Below are 17,898 nucleotides of genomic sequence, written 5' to 3'. Positions count from 1 at the left end.
CCACCTCACCCATTTTATTTGTCACTTCTCCCATTGCCACCACATCCCTCAATTTTTCCTCACTTTTTTTTTGTTTAGTTATAAACAGAACCTTTGCACACTTCATATCTCCACTACTATGAACAACATCCTTCACACCTCTTCCACTTTTCCATGGGGATGCTTTGAGCCAAGCCCCATAGTTATTGGTTGGTTCCTCCATCTCCTTACACTCATCACAGTCCTTCACTCCATGTCTCATCCTTCCACAGAAGTAACATATAAGGGAGGCCTCTCGTATTTTACATCAAACACCTCATCCATTCCCCCCTAAATTTCACTTTCACCACTTTTAGAAAGGGTTTTCTCACATCCACTTTAACTCTGATTCTTATTGATTTATTGATCCCTAATGATCCAGAATTATCCATCTTCACGAACGTACCGAATTTATTTCCTAACTTTTCCACATTGGCCATGTTCAATCTTCCCTTCACGGGTAAGTTATAGATACGCGCCCATATCGGAAGTTCATGCATAGGGTTTTTTGACGGCTTTACCGCCGGGTCCACTTCACTAAAAATCATGGCATGACGATCAAAGTGCCATGGTTGTTTGTATAGAACCTCTGCTTATCTCTCCAGTGATGAAATTGAAACATATATGTGTTTTTAGCAATGTTACTAATTTCGACACCATGCCTAGGGTTCCACACATTCATCATAGTGTTAATAAACGCGTTAACATTTATGTTTCGATTTTTCCACATTTTCCCCACCAAACTTAATTCAATCCGTGCCTCTTCATCCGATCCCCTTCATTATTCTCCCATTCAATCACTTGTTCAGGTATAACATTATTTAACATAATAGCATCGTTGAATTTACCTATCAAAAGTATTCCCTTTTTCATATTTCTGACCCTCTCCTTGATCGGAGATTGTCAACGCCAAATCCATTGTGTCACCGAGTTCTCAACCACGGCTGAGAACCACCCCTTCCAGCAAAGGAACCGCTAGCCCAGCAACTATAAAGACCCCTCCCAAAGAAACCTAAAGAAACCTAGAGGGAACGCCGTGAGAGTTTCAAATTAACGCCTATCTAATTACTAAAACCTTCCTTTAAGAATTCTTTGTTAGAAACAACTTTTTATGGCAGTCATCTTTTTGCAAGAAATCTCAAGCACTGCTGTATTTAGCTTTTTTTTAGGCTGTATTTAGCACACCTCAAATTCAATTTTAATATTCACTTTTACTTTACCTAAATAATACAACAATGTTTGAGATATCTTATATATCATTACCATTTCTTTCATTCAAACAACAACACTTATTGGACTGATTTTTTTTCCAAAATCGGGCAAAATTTTGATTCTTATAAATAAAAAAAAACTTGCATAAACAATAAAAAAAAAAGTATAACAAGATTATAGCAACATTATTTAGATAAATCTTGTGTATTACATGACTACATGAGCTAAAGACTATTTTAAAATTAATTTGAATAAAACATTACCTTAACTCTATCACAATCGAATAAAGTCCAGCAATGACTTACTTTCTATCTAACTTGTATCTATTAATAATGTAGAATGAACTTGACTTGAATCTGAAAAACATGTCTGAATGTAAACTCGATTCAATCTATCTCAATACAAACATAATCCAAATCATAATCAAAGATACATATAATGGACTTCACCCAAGCTCGAACTGATCTTTATTAATATACTAATGGTCTATTCTCTTCAACCTATCATTTTATATAAAATTTTCCTATCTTTTCTGAATTTTCATGAACTTCTCTCAAAATTTCAGCATTTTTGAAAACTATTCTCTAATTTAACTTAAATTTTAGGAAAAATTATTTTAATTAAGTCAACCTTTGCGTGGTCTTCCAATTTCAAGTCTAACTTTTGATTATTCCTAGTCAAGTCAACTTTGTAGCATCATTAACTTTAATTAGGATAAATGACCGGTAACCTGATAAATTGGTAAATAAAAAATTTTCTCAATTAACCCACCCATTAACCCGCCCAAAAACTGATAACCCACTCATCAGACCACCCAAAACTGAAAACCCACCCACTAACCCACCTAAAAACTGAAAATCCACTCATTAACCCACCCAGAAGCTGAAAAACCACACATTAACCCACAACAACACCATCCCCACCCCATCCACAACAACAACAACCCAACCACCCCCTCCCACCCCCCTTCGAATCCCGCGCCCCCCTCCACCGCCGAAAAATCGCTCCCTCTCCCCGTCCCCCTTCGAATCCCGCGCCTCCCCCTCCCCCTCCCCCGTCGGAAGATCGATCCCCTCCCCCACCCTTCCGACCGCGCCTCCCCCTCCTCACCCCTTCGAACCAAATTCTGCGCCTCCCCCTCTCCCACCCTCGTTTTTGCCTAAAAAGAAACGGAGGAGGCGCGCGACTGATTTGAAGGACTACGGCTGCAGGCTGCCCGCGAGGGTGAGGGAGGGGGAGACGCGAGGGGGCTGCGTGGGGAGGAGGAAGGGTGCTGGTGGGCGAGGTGGGGGGTTGGAGGTGGGGGTGCTGCTGGTGGAAACGCAACAGGGGCAGGGGAGAGGAGGAGTGGGGTGGGGGTGCAAGGGCAGGGGAGGGGAGGGGTGGGGGGTTTGGGTGTGGGGTGGTCCTAAGGAAGAGGGAGGAGAAAGATGATAGGAGGAGGAGGGGATTAGAGAGAAAATAATAATAAAAAAAAATAGCAAACCAATCATTTGGCGATACGTGGCACATGAAACCTACTAAATAGGTCACAAACAGGTTAAAACTCAATAGAAGAAAATAGCCCTACAAGTCTAACTCAATCAGAGATAATCAAAAGCTAGACTTGAAATTGGAAGATCACACAAAGGTTGACTTATTTAAAATAATTTTTCCTAAATTTTACTTATTTTTCTAAATTATTAGTAACTTTTCTAAACTCTTGAACCTTTTCATAATAATGCTGTACTTTTCTAAAATTTTCAACCTTTGCTTAGTAATTCTAAACTTTTTAAAACATTACAAGTAAAAATAAGTTAAAGAGAACACAAGAATTTCAACTTTTTTTTTTCTTCTTTTTGACGGACCAATCTCAACTCGACTCGAACCAAATAGTAGTTTAACCATACTATAAACCGACCCATGTAGCGGGCGGGTTTAACTTAACAGCTCTAAATTGTGGCTTGCGGACGGCTTATGGCGGGAAATCGCGCAGTGTACAAAATCGAACACATACAGTTAGAGAGAGAGAGAGAGAGTGTGAGAAAGAGCAGTATCATGGACAGAGAAAGCTCAGGCGATGATTTGCAGAGCTTAATGGAAGCCATTAAATCATCGGAAGTAAGCTTCTCTATAAACTGTCTCATTTCAACTTGCCTAAATTTCATATTTTGAGCTCTGTATAGTTACGCACTCAGTTTCGCCATAGACGAATAATCATTCAGACATTTTACATCTTACTGATTCTCGATAATCAGCTACATTATCATCTATTTCACTGTTTGTTTGGCGTGTTTTTGAGCGAAATCCAATCAATTTCAGATTTTAGGGTTACTATAGCTTAATTTATTGGCGAACTCTTTTCTTCTGCGATTCTTTTGCAGTAGAGATTTAAGTATAATTGATTCGACATAATTCAAGTTTTTGCCGGAATTAGGATTTGGCATTGTAACGTCCTGTTACACTTTTGCTTATGAAATTGAGCATTGAATAAAATGAACTTAGTGTTTGATAATCGGTATAATATATATTTTGAGCATCTCGAGAGTTTGTTATATTGCTGCAAAATTACTCGGCTTGCCTTTTGTTGTTTGCTATAATGTGTATAGATATCATGCAATTCTTTAATGTTTATGGTTAAAGGATTATGATACATTCTGTAATTAATTAGCATGCAATTCTTTAATGTTTATGGTTAAAGGATTATGATACATTCTGTAATTAATTAGTTTTTTGTTTCCTAAATTTCCATTCCGAATTCCTGGATGATGGTTGAATTTGTAGCGATTTTACTTCCTCCCAGGGACTCTGGTGACATTGGGTCTAGAAACTGAAAGATTCTGGTGAAATTGGGTCTAGAAACTGATGCTGTTGAAATTGCAAAGAGAAATATAGATGTCTGTCTAACTTTCAGGTGAAAATTGTGCCGAAATGAGTCTTAAGGCCACTTAACTTGATGTAGAGTTCAGGGAGATAGCATATTATGTGGCTGGTTTCTGATACAGGATGGGAAGCATTTTATTCTGTGTGGCTGACATCAGCATCACAAATGCTTTTTTAATAGTCAGTAAACTTCACCTATAATAATATATTATCTCATATAGGTGTAATGCTGTATAATGAATAAATGTTCGGTATGGGATATGACAAATGCTGTGAATATAATTGCAAGTATTTTTTGCGATATTGCTCATGGTGGCTTTTTCATTCGTTTTGTAATTTTCCCGTCTTCAATAAAGTGTGAAATACTATTTCTAGTGATTTAGTCTCGTGCTGTATCTAGTTACTTTGTCCTTGTCAATATATCATTCATTTGTTCATTGCGAAAACTGTGTGAAATCGCAGCTTGTTGAGACTCGTATTCAGCTGATCATGAAGCTTGGGGTTGCAGTGCCACCTGAAAAAAATCCAGACGTGGATGCACTTCTAGAATTTCTCATTGTATCCTATTTTCTAAGTTTTAAATGTCTTTCAATGCTATAATTCTTATGTTTTTGAAACAAAAGTCCATGAACATATTCTTGTACTTTTGTGGTCTTGGAGCTTGAATTTTGCTGATTATACTCATGACCCTGTGCAATTTGCAGGAAATCGGACTATTCTTGTTTTATGCAATGTATTATAGTGATTAGTTTATGTTTGGTGAAAAAGAGTTCTAGCATTTGCCAGAATACTTGCTGTTAGAAGAATGTTTGGTGATCCTATTTTCAAAATGTCCATATTACAATGTCTACTAACTCATGTTTTTCTTTCCATACTTATTTACAGTTGAGCTCACAAGCTGGTAACTTATATGTGTTTCAACATATAGTTTCTGTATATTGCAATTCTGGCCTGTGACTTGATGACGAGCAGATCATAATTTCTTATTTTGAAATTAAGAGATGATTGATGACCTGATGCTGCTTCCTCCCAGATGCAATCTTATGCATAATAGTACTTTATTCATCATGATCAGCATCATATAAGTGTCATAGAGGATGTTTGCTGATATAGAACTTATGGTTCATCATATGTAAAAGAGTTCTGAGTGATTTTGGCAACTCGATATATGGCGTTTCTGTCAGAAGCTGGTAATGAAGTCCCTAAGTTGTATTAGGCTGTTAGGGGTATCTTATCAAGTTTTCTGGTTTCTTATATTCGAAAGTCTGCATCATTACCCTTATTTATAATTTCTTCCTTGACAAGTGGCTGGAATTTGTGGGAAGGGTTTACATGTCTAGATGTGTCTCAGTGCTTGTTGAACAAAGCGATCTTAGATGTGGCTGCCAGATACCTAGAAGGAGATAGCTTCAGAGGCCAGGGAAGGTTTTTGACTCTGGGGACTAAGGTAATTCTGCTAATGTTTTTATTATGGCCTACATTGGCAAGTTGTTTCCATGTTGAAAACCACTTTGTTAATAAGTAGGCCAGTCAGTGGTGTGCAAAGCATCTAAAGATGACACTTATGTCAACTGGGGATTCACAAGAGGATGAGCATTCTAGTGTCCTTTTTCAGGTATTTCACTGATTAACTGTCGTTTCACCTGTCTTATAGTTTTGTTTTTGCCATTAGCTTGCACATGGATTTGTCTTGTGAATACACATGCTTGTTTTGATCTCTCAATTTAGACTGCTAGTTACTAATTTCTCCCTTTTTCCCTCCATATACTTGTAGCTTTTGATCAATTTGCGACACAAAGAGTGACTATAGAACTTGAGTTGTTCTCTTTGAAAGGCAATAAATTACGTAATAAAAATATTCTGTCTATTGTTAAGGAAAGGAGAAAAATTGTAAATTGTATCTTTGTGAATATCACCGTGTCTTGTCTCTTTGTCTAATAAAATTATAACTCAGGTCCATAACCTACAAGATATCTTCATCAAGGGAACTTTTATTCTTGCAGGTTGTATTGGAGTGTTTGAACTTCTCAGTGGGTTGCTTTTTGTTGGTAATAAGACACCCTACATTGGGAGATGAGCTATTGATGGATGCCCTTGGCAAGTTCATTTTGGAGCTCCTAAGTTTGATTAAAGATCTGGTGTCCGAATTCAAGGTACTTGACATTTTCCCTTTGCTTCATTGCTTAGGAGACTGTATTTGGTTTTTTCGAGAGAATTGCTTAGTTTACTCCTGGCTCTTTCATAAACTTGTTGATTTTTTAAAAAAGGAACAATTGTGATCCAGATGAATTAAAAGATCACTACATGGCCTCATTTTTTTTGTACTTTTTTGGCACTTCCTAGTTATAAACAATGGTTGATCCACTTGTATGGCCTCTATGATACTATGATGTCAAAAAGTTCTTCATGCAGATGCTTGGAAAATTAAAGAAAGTTCTATGAAAATGGGGTAAAATTCAGAATCATTCAAGTCAGAATGCACTTTATACCATCATGACTCCCACTCTGCATACCACTGTCCTGGTCAGCAATTCCCTGATTAAAAATTTGTTTAATGAAGCTATTTGGTACTAGAGTTTGAACCTCTTTGAATAGAACAAGGAAAGACAAAAGTATCCTTCATATTCTTTTTTTCTTTGATAGCTGCGTGACTGTTTTGATGAAAGTGAGCTTTAGTTGCTTAGGGGACTAGAAATCCTCAATATTGACCCCCCCCCCCCCCAAGTATAGAGTTTTGACTACTAGAATGAGATCCCTCAACTGGTAACAACTGTTGAGTTCAGCCACAAAATGGCTTTTCATCCTCAATTCTCTACGCTAGTTCCTGCATCTAGAGGGTTATATCATGCATCATTGTTTGTAGGTACTATTATCTTAGGTTTGAAAACTAATTTTGGAGCTACTAGCCTACTAGTGACATTGTGATCGAATTCATGCAGAAAATTCATTCATTCACTTCAGAATTACTAAAGGGAGTCGAGTCAGTTCTAGATTCTGTAATGAAACTCTGCAAGGTGTATTCACAAACAGTAAAATGGGGACTATGCGGTCAGGTAACTGATAAAGATAGCAGTTTGAATACTGATGGAGCAGCAGATCTGGATCATGTTGCTAAAATTATCAAATATACAATAGAGAAGCTCTCCGAACTAGGGACCGTAGCTGCAGACAGTGGTGGAAGTCTAGTTACGATTCTGAATTTGTCATGGAAAGGCGTTGTTTCTTTGCTGCAGCTTGGAGAAGGAAAATTAGCCAGGAAGATTAATGTAGGGGAAATCATTCTGACTCTCATTTCACTAGCCACTGACTCGCTGAAATGTGCAGCTGAAACTTGGTGTTCCTCAATTGATCAAATAATATCTTTCACTGAAGCTAAAAGAACATTTCTTCCAATAAAATTCTATCTGATCAACGCAGTTAGATTATCTTCTCATTATCCACATCAAGCATTTTCTGTATACCAGGAAGCAACTCTTAGTATCTTGCTGATTTCAACCTTGAGAGTCACATATAGCAGAGATTTGAGTTCGAAAAATGTCTCTGAAGTTATGGAAGAACTCTTGAAGCCTATATCACTTCACTTACTGAAGTCCTTACTAAATTCAGCAGAACTGAATATAGATCAGAAACTCAAAATTCTTGGCTGGTTATTTACTGTTGAAAGAAGCTTACCGTCCAGCCAATTAGATCACGACACTGATATGCAAAAAGGTTCTTTGGAAGAAATATTCTCAGCATCAATCAAAGCTATGCCTTCACCCAAAATGTTATTGCTTGGTCGGGTTGCCCTTTTTATTGATTTGCTAAACATTTCTCCTGATCTAGAAGAAAATGTAATACTTGGGATCACTAGAAAGCTACATTGGTGTTTGGATGTTTTGGTTGATGAAGAGGTTTATTCTTCTGCTTTAGTTTTACAGATTCCTGCATCATCTGGTGATGGTAAATTGGTGGCTCGGACTTGGAAGCCATTTCTAGTTCATTTACTTCACGCATTAAAGATATTTATGATAGTTGTCTCCAAAACTCAAGCTTGGAGTGAAATGGAAATGTTTTTACTTGATAACTTCTTTCATCCTCATTTTCTTTGCTGGGAGATTATTATGGAACTCTGGTGCTTTTTGGTGCGTCATGCTGAAATCACCACAGTCAATGCCGTTATCGATAAAATTTGTACTTTGTACAAGAGGGTCGCCTCTTCAGATTCCCTTAACTCTTTGCATTGCACATTGAGGAAAATGGCCAGATCAATGTGTCTGCTTCTTGCTTCATGTCCATCATCCACAGTTGATCGAGTTTATAGGTTTATTATGACTGATGATCGATCACGCCTTTCTGCAGTCATGTATGCAGCCTTGTTAATGGAAGGTTTCCAGATGAATTTATTATCAGATAACTTGAGGATTGATGCAACAGAAAAGATCTTCAGTGACTATATTAGCTTTGTTGATGACTATATTGAAAGTCCATTGAACTCTTGCAGTTCTGATGCTTTTGGGTTACCAGCTGTGGCACTTTGCTCTGCTTTGCAGTCAATGTGAGTGATCTCTATTCTCGTTTTATACCTTCCACTTTCAACAATATAATAGAATTTGTATAAGCAAATTAAAAGGTGTTGTATGTAATGCCATCCCCAGACAGCAATGCATTATTGCCGTCTTTGATATATCTGTTGGTGTGATGCAATAAATGACTTTGAATTTTTCTAATATGTTTGCATTTTCATTGTGATTCCGTATACTCATTTCCCTTCAAATTCTACCATCTTCTCTTTGCATTATGCACATTAATCGTTCACCAAACTTAGTTTGGATTTTGATTTGTTACATGTGATCTGTTTGTTTCTTTTTGGGCACCAGACCTGCTCTATTTCTACTGGAAAAAGTATCACTGGATTTTTTGACCATCACTTCATACGTAGAAGAGATAGGAAGGGAGTTGAGCTGAACATGGAAGATCTTTGATCCCATTGCTCTCCTAAGCCCAGGGTTTAATTTCATGTTTGAAACCCAATACTTGTTTATACATGTGAATTGTCCATCATCAGAGAAGAATAGATACAGTGACTACCTTATATATCTTGTTCCATAACCAGCAAGTGTTTTGGGATGAAACATTGGAATCGTGTTTGTGCTCACGAATTGTTTGGCTCTTCCATGGGAACTGCCCTGGGCTGTATTCAAATTTGAACATTTTCAAGCTAGCCCAAACAATATGCTAATCTTATTAGTCAAAAGGAATCTGTTTCATTCCTGTAGTGTGGGTTTGTTTCCAATTCTCTTAAATTTCCCTATTAATTATTTGTTTGTTCGTTGCTTGTGGCATGGTACTATTTAGTTTATGCTGCTTATCCACAGATGTTCACACCTTTGAATTCGGTGGTTTATGTGGTTTGTATCTAAATGAAGACCTTTTTCTTGTCTTTTAGGCAAATTGATGCTTCTGGAATTGACAAGAAGACAAAGAACTTCTTGTTAGTTATTGTCCAAACATATAAGAGGTCTACGGACAGGAAAACCAAGAACCATTGTTGCAGGCTATTAAGTGAAGCAATGGGGATTATTTCTACTGGAAAGCACTTGTATGGCAATGATCAAATGGAAGACATAATCATTGAGCTGGAAAACATGTTCATCTCTGGGTCTATTGGCGAGGAATCTGAATTGCATAAGTGCAAGCCAGCTCTAGCTTCTTTCATGTCTAGTTTGGGTCCTATGGAAATGGCAGAAAGCGAAGAAAACGTAAAGACGACAGCCGTGTGGCAGTTATATCACATGTTGCTGAGAGAGAGACACTGGGCCCTCATTCATCTTGCGATTTCAGCATTTGGATATTTTGCTGCACGCACTTCCTGCACTCAGCTCTGGAGATTTGTCCCACCAGATGCAGCTTTATCTTTTGATCTTAAATCAGGAACTGATGCCAACGGGGAAAGGTTTATGTCTGAGCTGAAGGATTTTCTGGAAAAGGAAAGTGCTCTTCCTGCAGCAACAGCCTATACCTCTGAGCAACATGAGCTTGTTTTGAAGGACGGTATCATTCTAAAAGAGTTATTCCAGAAGGATTCATACCTAAGTGTAGATGCTGCATCATGTGAAATCAGGGAGGTGGATCACGAAAATCTATCCAACAAAAGAAGGAAATTTCCTGATGGGTTTAGTAGAGGAATGGAGTTGTTGCAGAATGGTTTGAAAATCATTGGGGATGGTCTGTCCGAATGGCAGCAGCAAGGTCAGCTTGACAATGCTGAGCTTGATGATAAAATCTTGACTCAGTTCTCGCGTCTTGAAGATATGGTTAATCACTTGGCAGGGTTGGCTGGTAGTGGGTGAGCTGTCTGACTTTGGGCTTAGTGGTCTGTAATCTGTAAAGTAACAGTTTAAGAATTGTACATCTCGACAAGCTGGTGGTAAATATCGTAAAACCTTCTTTATTTGCGTTCATCTGTTCACAAATGAGGGACATGTATAGTTTCTGTTGTCAAGGAACAATTCTCGGTTACTTGTAGACGGAAGTTGTAACGTCAATTGACTATGTGATTATAGCTGATAGTTCATCTGTGATTTGGAATGAGGATATCTTTCATTTAACAGGTGATGCTCAAATACCGGTCGATGTGCCAGCCTAAATCGACCACTTCTGAAAATTCAAGGGTCCTTGAGTTTGTCTAATGTCGCTGGAAATATTGAGTCAATTTCTGGGCGCCATTTATTGGAGAACTATTAACGCGGTTTTGATTCACGGAAATGGAATGGATACGGGACGTCGTCAACTCGTCGTGATGTCAAAATCACTTTGATGTTTATTTTTTTCTTTATTTTCAAATGAGTTGCGAAGTAAACGAAAAAGAGAGAAAAGGGAAAAGAAAATGTAGAGTTGCAACAGCTAGTGTCCTACACAAAATTTTCTATTTGGCAGTCTCTTGCCATTTTGTTTCCTAGCTATGTTATTTAATCGAGGGCCTAAATCGTCAGTTTATAAACACAAAAGTACATTGACACTAATACTCTCTATTAATCTCCTTTGTGTGGTATGGGCAAATGTTCTGATCTCCACACGTTCATTGTGAGTGCAAACAAGTTGTGGAGCCGTGCTAATCATGGAGGACAATCACCATGTTTCTATTGCACTGAGGTAGTGTAAATTGTTTTTAGGACAACCTTCGCGACAATCGATCATCTTCTTATAGAATGCATCGAGATAAGTACCATTTGCAACAACTCTAACTTTCATTTTTGGGACGATGTAGTCGTCTCTTTCAACAGCATGCATGTGGATAACTAGCTGTTACTACCATTTTTAGATGCTTGATAGCATTTATTATGGTACATTGTATTATAATTCAAAAAGTTTAATCTCACTCTAATATGAAGGTCTAGTCATAACATAATGCCCACAAAAGAAAGTCAAAGTTAATCAAGGTCTTCAAGATATGAAAGTCAAGGAAGGACAAAGGCATAAGCAGTTAATAAAATGATCACGAGATGACTCTACATAAGAAAGAACGTGCGTTATAATTACTCAGTGCAAGAAGATGGTTGAGATTTGAATCAAAGATGATTCAAATGTTTTCCCTCCAAAGATGCATGGAAGTTACGTAGCATGCGTCTATAAATATAAAGAAGATCATCAAGCACAGGATAATCAACACAACATACAATAACTTGCAACTTACTCTATTCTAGCGTAGCCTAGAGTTAGCCAAGCCAACCCCCTTATGGAGGTTATAGTTTAGTACACTAGATTTATAACATGTACCGACGTCAAGTTTTTTAATTCTCCAATTAAAGCAAGAACTAATGGAGGTAATGATCTTTGTGTTTTCTCTTTAGTTGTCGAGCCTGACCTATCCTTATATGTGTTGCAACATTTATTCTTAAATTTTGTGATGTGAATGGGAATGTTTGGGCATTAATTATTAGATTAATTATTGCATCTTGTTTTATTTATTGCTTTTCGCCTGAATCTATTAGGCGTTGTAGTTTAACTAATTAGATTACAACAAAGTACGTTAGCAAGGTTTTATCTAATTAAAATCGCTAACCCCCAGGGACTAAGCCTCATGTGGCATTCAGTATCAAACTATTGGATGTGCATTGACTTGTTTGCAAAGTCAACAAACTAATTTTGCACCAATAAGTTTTTTGGCGACCATAGTGGGAGCAGAAAGATTCATAATCAAATTGTGAAATTTCTTTTTATAATTTTTACAATTTAACTGTCTAAAACAGTTATTGTCATTTTCATAAAAATGCCGGACACACGTTCTCGAAGGAATAAAGAAGTTGCTCAGGGTGAATCAAGTTTCCAAAACATGAAAACTAGTGGTTCAATCCCATCAGAGACTAGGGGTACAAGGGAACAATGGTGAACCAATTCATCATGTTTTGGAAGAGTCACATTGATCGAGAGACTCCTCAAAGGGAAATATCATCTCCAAGTAGTATAGGTCGTGGATTTGTACATCAATTGTATGGAAAATTTACAGAAATAGTAAAACATCTATTATTAGAGGCCAGAGAGAGTCAAAGATAACAATTTGATTCTAACTACAGAATCTAGCCCATGAGTCTGCCAGAGTCTTCACAGATATCCTCCAAAGGATAAGTGAGGAGAATAGAGAGATTAACTCTAGGCAAATTGACCGAATACTTGTAGATATCAATGATACTATGAGGGCAACTTTCACGACAATGTCTAAATCTCTCGCTACCGAAGTAGTCACTCGCTTAGAATCACTAGTCGAAAAACACTATTAGTTAAACGAGAAATTGGTTAAAGCCTTAGAAGAAGTCCCACTAAATAGAACATGAGGAAGTCGTGGCATAATGCCAGATCCTTCCCGCATAGGTTACTAGCCAAGGGTACATTTCTCCCATCTTGAAACTAGAGACCCATTAGTCTCAAGTGATCCACAAGCAAACTTAAGCCCATGAGCGCCAAACAAGGGGAACACCAATACTAAACATGTTCTTTTATCAACAACACTTAACATATTCAATTATCAACAACAACACTTAACATATTTAATTATCAACAACAATAACACTTAACATGTTCAATTATCAACAACAAATTCACTAAACAACAACAACAATACAATTAAAAACAACAACAAATTCACTAAACAACAACAACAATACAATTAAAAACAACAACAAATTCACTAAACAACAACAACAATACAATTAAAAATAACAACAACAAATTCACTAAACAATAACAACAATACAATTAAAAACAACAAAAAAATTCAGTAAACAACAACAACAATACAATTAAAAACAACAACAATCATCACACACAACAACAACTATCAACAACAACTATGAACAACTATACATCAAAAATACCAAAAACCCTAATTAACAACATGAAATTCAAGCAAAAAATCAACAAAATTAAAGTATAAATCCATACCTTAAACAACTGTAGAAGGGAGAGAAAAGGAGGCGGCGGCTCGGCGGCGGCGGCGTATCAGCCCTAGAAGAGAGAGCTGCGGCGCCACGTGAAGAGAGAGAGTGAGCTTTAGGACGCCACGTGAAGAGAGAGAGAAAGCAGCGGTAGGGGTAGGAGTGTCCGGCGGCAAAGTCGCGAGTCGCGGCGGTAGGAGTGTCCGGCGATAGGAGATAAGATTCGCCGGCGAAAATGAGAGAGTGAGGTTAGGTTTTTCGTAGATTGGGGAAGTGTGGTCGAAAAATTCTGGGGAGGGGTCGAAGAGTTCTTGGTATATCCGCGCAAATAGCGTCCGTTAATGGACTTTACCGTCCGCTTAACGGACGCTACTTTGCGTCTGCCAAAAAATCGGACGCTGATAGGCAAAGGCGGACGCTACTTTCCGTCTGCTACATAATCGGACGCTAAAGTGGACACTATTTACCGTCTGATTGTAATACGGACGCTATTTTCGCGGATATCGTCTGTTTTGTTAGACGGACGCGAAGGTCAGACGCTAAAGACGCAGATTCTTGTTGTGGTAATCATGGAAATCTTAGGAGATGTGATTGAATGGCAGCGGGCTTGGAACCAGGCTGGTACCAGGCGTTAGGACATCATCAACCGTCGTCTTCCATGTGTGGTGGACAAGTTGGTGATAACATATACCAATCTGGACTATCACAAGGAGGATAGAGGCAAAGTACTTTTGTTGGAAACAACAACATCTCACCTCATGCATTTGTGCCTCTTAACCAACCAAATATGGTTGGGATTCCTTCCACACCCTACACTTATATGCCTAACCAACCAACTATGGCTGGTATACCTCATTATGGGAATACTCCAGGCTATGGTCAAACCCAAGCTCCATTTGCCCAAGCAACTGGCGTTTATCAGCAGGGGATGCCCACAAATGGGTTATCAAAATCAACCTTTCATTCCTAACCCTACTCTTGTGTATGATCAAACATGAGGTATGGGGAATGGGAATATGGGATACGCAGGGAGAAATCAGGACCCTTTGATGGCACAAGTTGAGGCACTAGTCCAAAGACTAGTAGGAGATAACTCTACAAAAAATCAGAGGTAATTAGGTCAAAAACATTACCCTAAATGGATTGATAGAGCCAATCCATTTCCTAAAATGGTTAAGATACATGACTTTACCTTGTTTTCAGGCAACGATAGAGTTTTTGCTGAGGAACATTTAGTTAGGTTTAATTGTCAGTGTAGGGAAGTAGCAGACAATGATTTCTTAAAATTATATTGAGAATGTTTTCCATGTCTCTAACTGAGACGACTTTTTTGTGGTATACAAATTTACCACCAAATTCTATCCACTCCTAGCAAGATATGCAAGTGCAATTTACAATTCATTTTACACACAACCTGGAGTGACTCTAAGTAATCTGGCCAAAATCCAACAAAAGTTAGGAGAGTCTGTAGAGACTACCTATCTAGATTTAAAATGGCTAAGATTAGGTGTCATGTTAGCATTCCTGAAAAGAGAGTTCGTACAAATGGCTCAAGAGGGAATGTTAATTCTGTTTCGAAAAAGGTTTGATGGTCATGCCTTTGGCAATTTTGTTGAGTTAGCAGAGTTGACTGTAAGATAAGAAAGAAACCTAGAAGCTGAAAGCGCAACAAGGCACCAAAGTTTCTTCCCTTAGAATGAAGAGCCCTTCCACTTTGAAACTGCATAAGAAATGGACGTGGCAGATTTCATTCATGGAGTACCTTATAAGTGTTCTCCTCTAGGGAGGAAAGAGTTTATGGCGCCAAAGGATCTGAAATCTAGGCAAAACAGAACATATATCTTTGATGCCAATAAATCTAATGCTATTTTCAATTGGTTATTATATAACAAAAAGATAAAACTGGTAGGAAGGCATAAAGTAAGAACCGCTGATGAGGTTAAGGGTAAAAAATACTATAAATGGGATGATGCAGTAACTCATGATACTTCTGAATGAATTATTTTTAGAAATAAAATCCAGGATGAAATTTAAAAGAAAAATATCATGTTTCCTGATGATGAAGATGTTAATATAGTTGGAATGGACCAGCCTTTTGAACTATTCTATGGTATGGTAGAAATTAACAATGTTTTAACTATTACTTTACATGCATCTCAAGCTACTGAAATAGGTAACCAACGCTTCAATAGATTGCTTGATGAAGGAATCTTGGTTATGCCAAAGATAGCCAATGAAGAAGGCTTAGAAGATATGTGCAGATGACATATGAATGGTCACATACAACGGACCAATGCCAAGTATTTAAAGGGTTCCTAACTAGGCAACTAAGTCTGGAAAGACTACTGATTGTCTCAAAAGTTGAACATCATGCCATGGAGCTAGAAGCCTACCGGGCTAACTTATCTAAAGCTAAGGCTCCTGTCAGTTCCAACCCAACTCCAAGCCTGGCGATGCCCAAGGAAAGAGATAAGACCTACAAAGAGGCTGCTCAAAAATTCCAGTTGCAAACCAGGGCAATTGAGTGGTTAAAGGCTTTAAGAGGTGGAACGTGCTCGTCATGTGTAAATAGCTAACCTTTGAAATGGTTAGAACCCAGATCATCCAAAATGATCCTGTCTATGTACCTGATTATCAATGTCCCTTCCAGAAAAGGTCCATAATTCAGGTCCTAAGGAAAAGTAATAGCCCCTGGTCATACCCTTCCTCAAAAGAAAAGGAAGGCAAGTCAAACTTCTATACCCAAAAAAGAAGGGAAAATCCCCATGGGAACCAAGGAGACGCACAACTTAAATTAGTAGTGAGGACAGCGCCACTACAAGATGTCAAAAACTTACACAAAAGTAGGTCATCAAGAATAAAAGAGCTGAGTGCCAAGGCTGCTGCAGCGAGGGCCAGATTAGCACTCAAAATGTGCAGAGTCCCTTAGAGCAAATATAAGAATTGATGAGGAGGCTCTATAAGCTGGTATCACTAGATTGTTGCCTTTAGAAGAAAAATAGTGTGAAACATCATCTACAAAGGATGATGTCCAACAAAGGTGATTCTCTTATGAAAGAGGCGCCAGGGAATGGTTTTAATGAGGACTATGATTCAGAGTTTGGATTTGATAATTTGGACTTACTGGTGTTAGACAATGACTTATTGTTGGATAAAGACCCACTAGTGAATGAGCCTCAGGCAGAAATGGGAGAGAGTCAGAACATGTAGTGCAACGTGGTCATGCTACCAACAGAGTTTAAGAAGTCAGAAGACCAGCCAAGACTCCAGACCAATACTACATCATGTGCGGACGAAGTTGATAAGGAAGAGAGGGCAGGTAAATTTAAAATTACTTCTTCTCGAAGATTGTCATCTTATCTGAATGCACCTAAAAAGAAAGTGCCCAATAAAATATCCTTAAAAGCTAATCTAGAGAAATTAATTATAGATAAAATCATTAGGCAAGTTGATGCTTATAATAAGCACACTAAAGCTCTCTTCCTAACTGTTGATTTTGAAGGAGTTCGTCTACGCAAAGTATTAATGGACACTGGGGCCACTATTGATATTATGCCAGTCTCTATATTTAGGAAATTATGAAAGACTAGAAAAGATTTGCATAACATACAAATCAACATAACTGGTTTTTCTGGTTTATCAGAAAAAGTAGAAGGAATGACTATTTTAAAGATAAGGGTAGGAACTAAAACTACTTATACTAGTTTCTTCATAGTCGAAAGTGGTACTAATTATAATGCCATACTAGGAAGGAATTGGTTATAACATAATTATGTTATTACATCATCACTCCATCAGGTCCTAATCCTATGGCATGGTGACAGTACTTATGAAATGGTACAAGCTAAGATGAGGAAATTTTTCTAATCACATCTCTAACTTCTGTTTTTATCAGAGACTCTCTAAAGTTAGTTCCCACTATTAAAATTGAGGTTGCTCTACAACTTGAGTCACAAACTCACCAAGAGATAGAAGACTCAAGTGCAATTCTCATTGAAGACGTCGAGGACGTCTCAGAATTTGAAGACATTCAACCAAAATATGAATATGTTCAACGGGGTTAAGCTATAATCAACCACTAGCTCTTGTTAGCCTATAGAGTTCGATTGTATATTTCTTGTAAAAGTTTATTATGTCTGTAAATCGAGAAAAATATTGTAAAGGGTTTTATCCTACCATTGATGAAGTTATCAATGATTTAGTTTTTAGAAAATATCAAGATGATTTTCTTATAAACTCCAATGCATGTTGCTCAACTTTACATGAATCTGAATCTTTAGAAGATCACGATGAGAAAGTATGGGATAAAAGTGAGGATATTAAACAAGAAGTTCATGATCCACTAGAAGAAATAAATTTAGTGGATGATGAAAATCCACGTTTTACTTACATA

The 17,898-nt window shown here is 37.7% G+C and overlaps 1 protein-coding gene across 3 annotated transcripts; it reads left to right on the top strand.

Annotated features, from left to right (window-relative positions):
- Window positions 1-3,138: 3,138 nt before the first annotated feature.
- LOC104888745 (uncharacterized) lies at window positions 3,139-10,684 on the top strand. 3 transcript variants are annotated; one of them, XM_010673795.4, is made up of 6 exons: window positions 3,139-3,330; window positions 5,398-5,539; window positions 5,618-5,707; window positions 6,096-6,245; window positions 7,032-8,629; window positions 9,521-10,684. In XM_010673795.4, the coding sequence occupies exons 3-6, from the start codon at window positions 5,648-5,650 to the stop codon at window positions 10,422-10,424; spliced, it is 2,712 nt and encodes a 903-aa protein (XP_010672097.3). In that variant the 5' UTR covers window positions 3,139-3,330; window positions 5,398-5,539; window positions 5,618-5,647; the 3' UTR covers window positions 10,425-10,684. The 3 variants fall into 3 exon arrangements, with proteins under 3 accessions (XP_010672097.3, XP_057249707.1, XP_048497493.1); XM_057393724.1 differs by having other exon boundaries at window positions 4,555-5,539; XM_048641536.2 differs by having other exon boundaries at window positions 4,555-5,539; window positions 5,615-5,707.
- Window positions 10,685-17,898: the final 7,214 nt, after the last annotated feature.

The sequence above is a fragment of the Beta vulgaris genome, chromosome 3 (assembly GCF_026745355.1).
Source record: "Beta vulgaris subsp. vulgaris cultivar EL10 chromosome 3, EL10.2, whole genome shotgun sequence".
NCBI classification, from domain to species: Eukaryota; Viridiplantae; Streptophyta; class Magnoliopsida; order Caryophyllales; family Amaranthaceae; genus Beta; species Beta vulgaris.
The sequence above is the reverse complement of the archived record's forward strand: the minus strand, read 5'-3'. Positions and strand labels throughout refer to the sequence as shown.

Coding starts and splice junctions, on each gene's coding strand:
- LOC104888745 (XM_010673795.4), top strand. CDS start 5,648: ATGACACTTATGTCAACTGGGGATTCACAAGAGGATGAGCATTCTAGT. Junction 5,708..6,095: donor ATTCTAGTGTCCTTTTTCAG/GTATTTCACTGA, acceptor TTATTCTTGCAG/GTTGTATTGGAGTGTTTGAA. Junction 8,630..9,520: donor TGCTCTGCTTTGCAGTCAAT/GTGAGTGATCTC, acceptor CTTGTCTTTTAG/GCAAATTGATGCTTCTGGAA.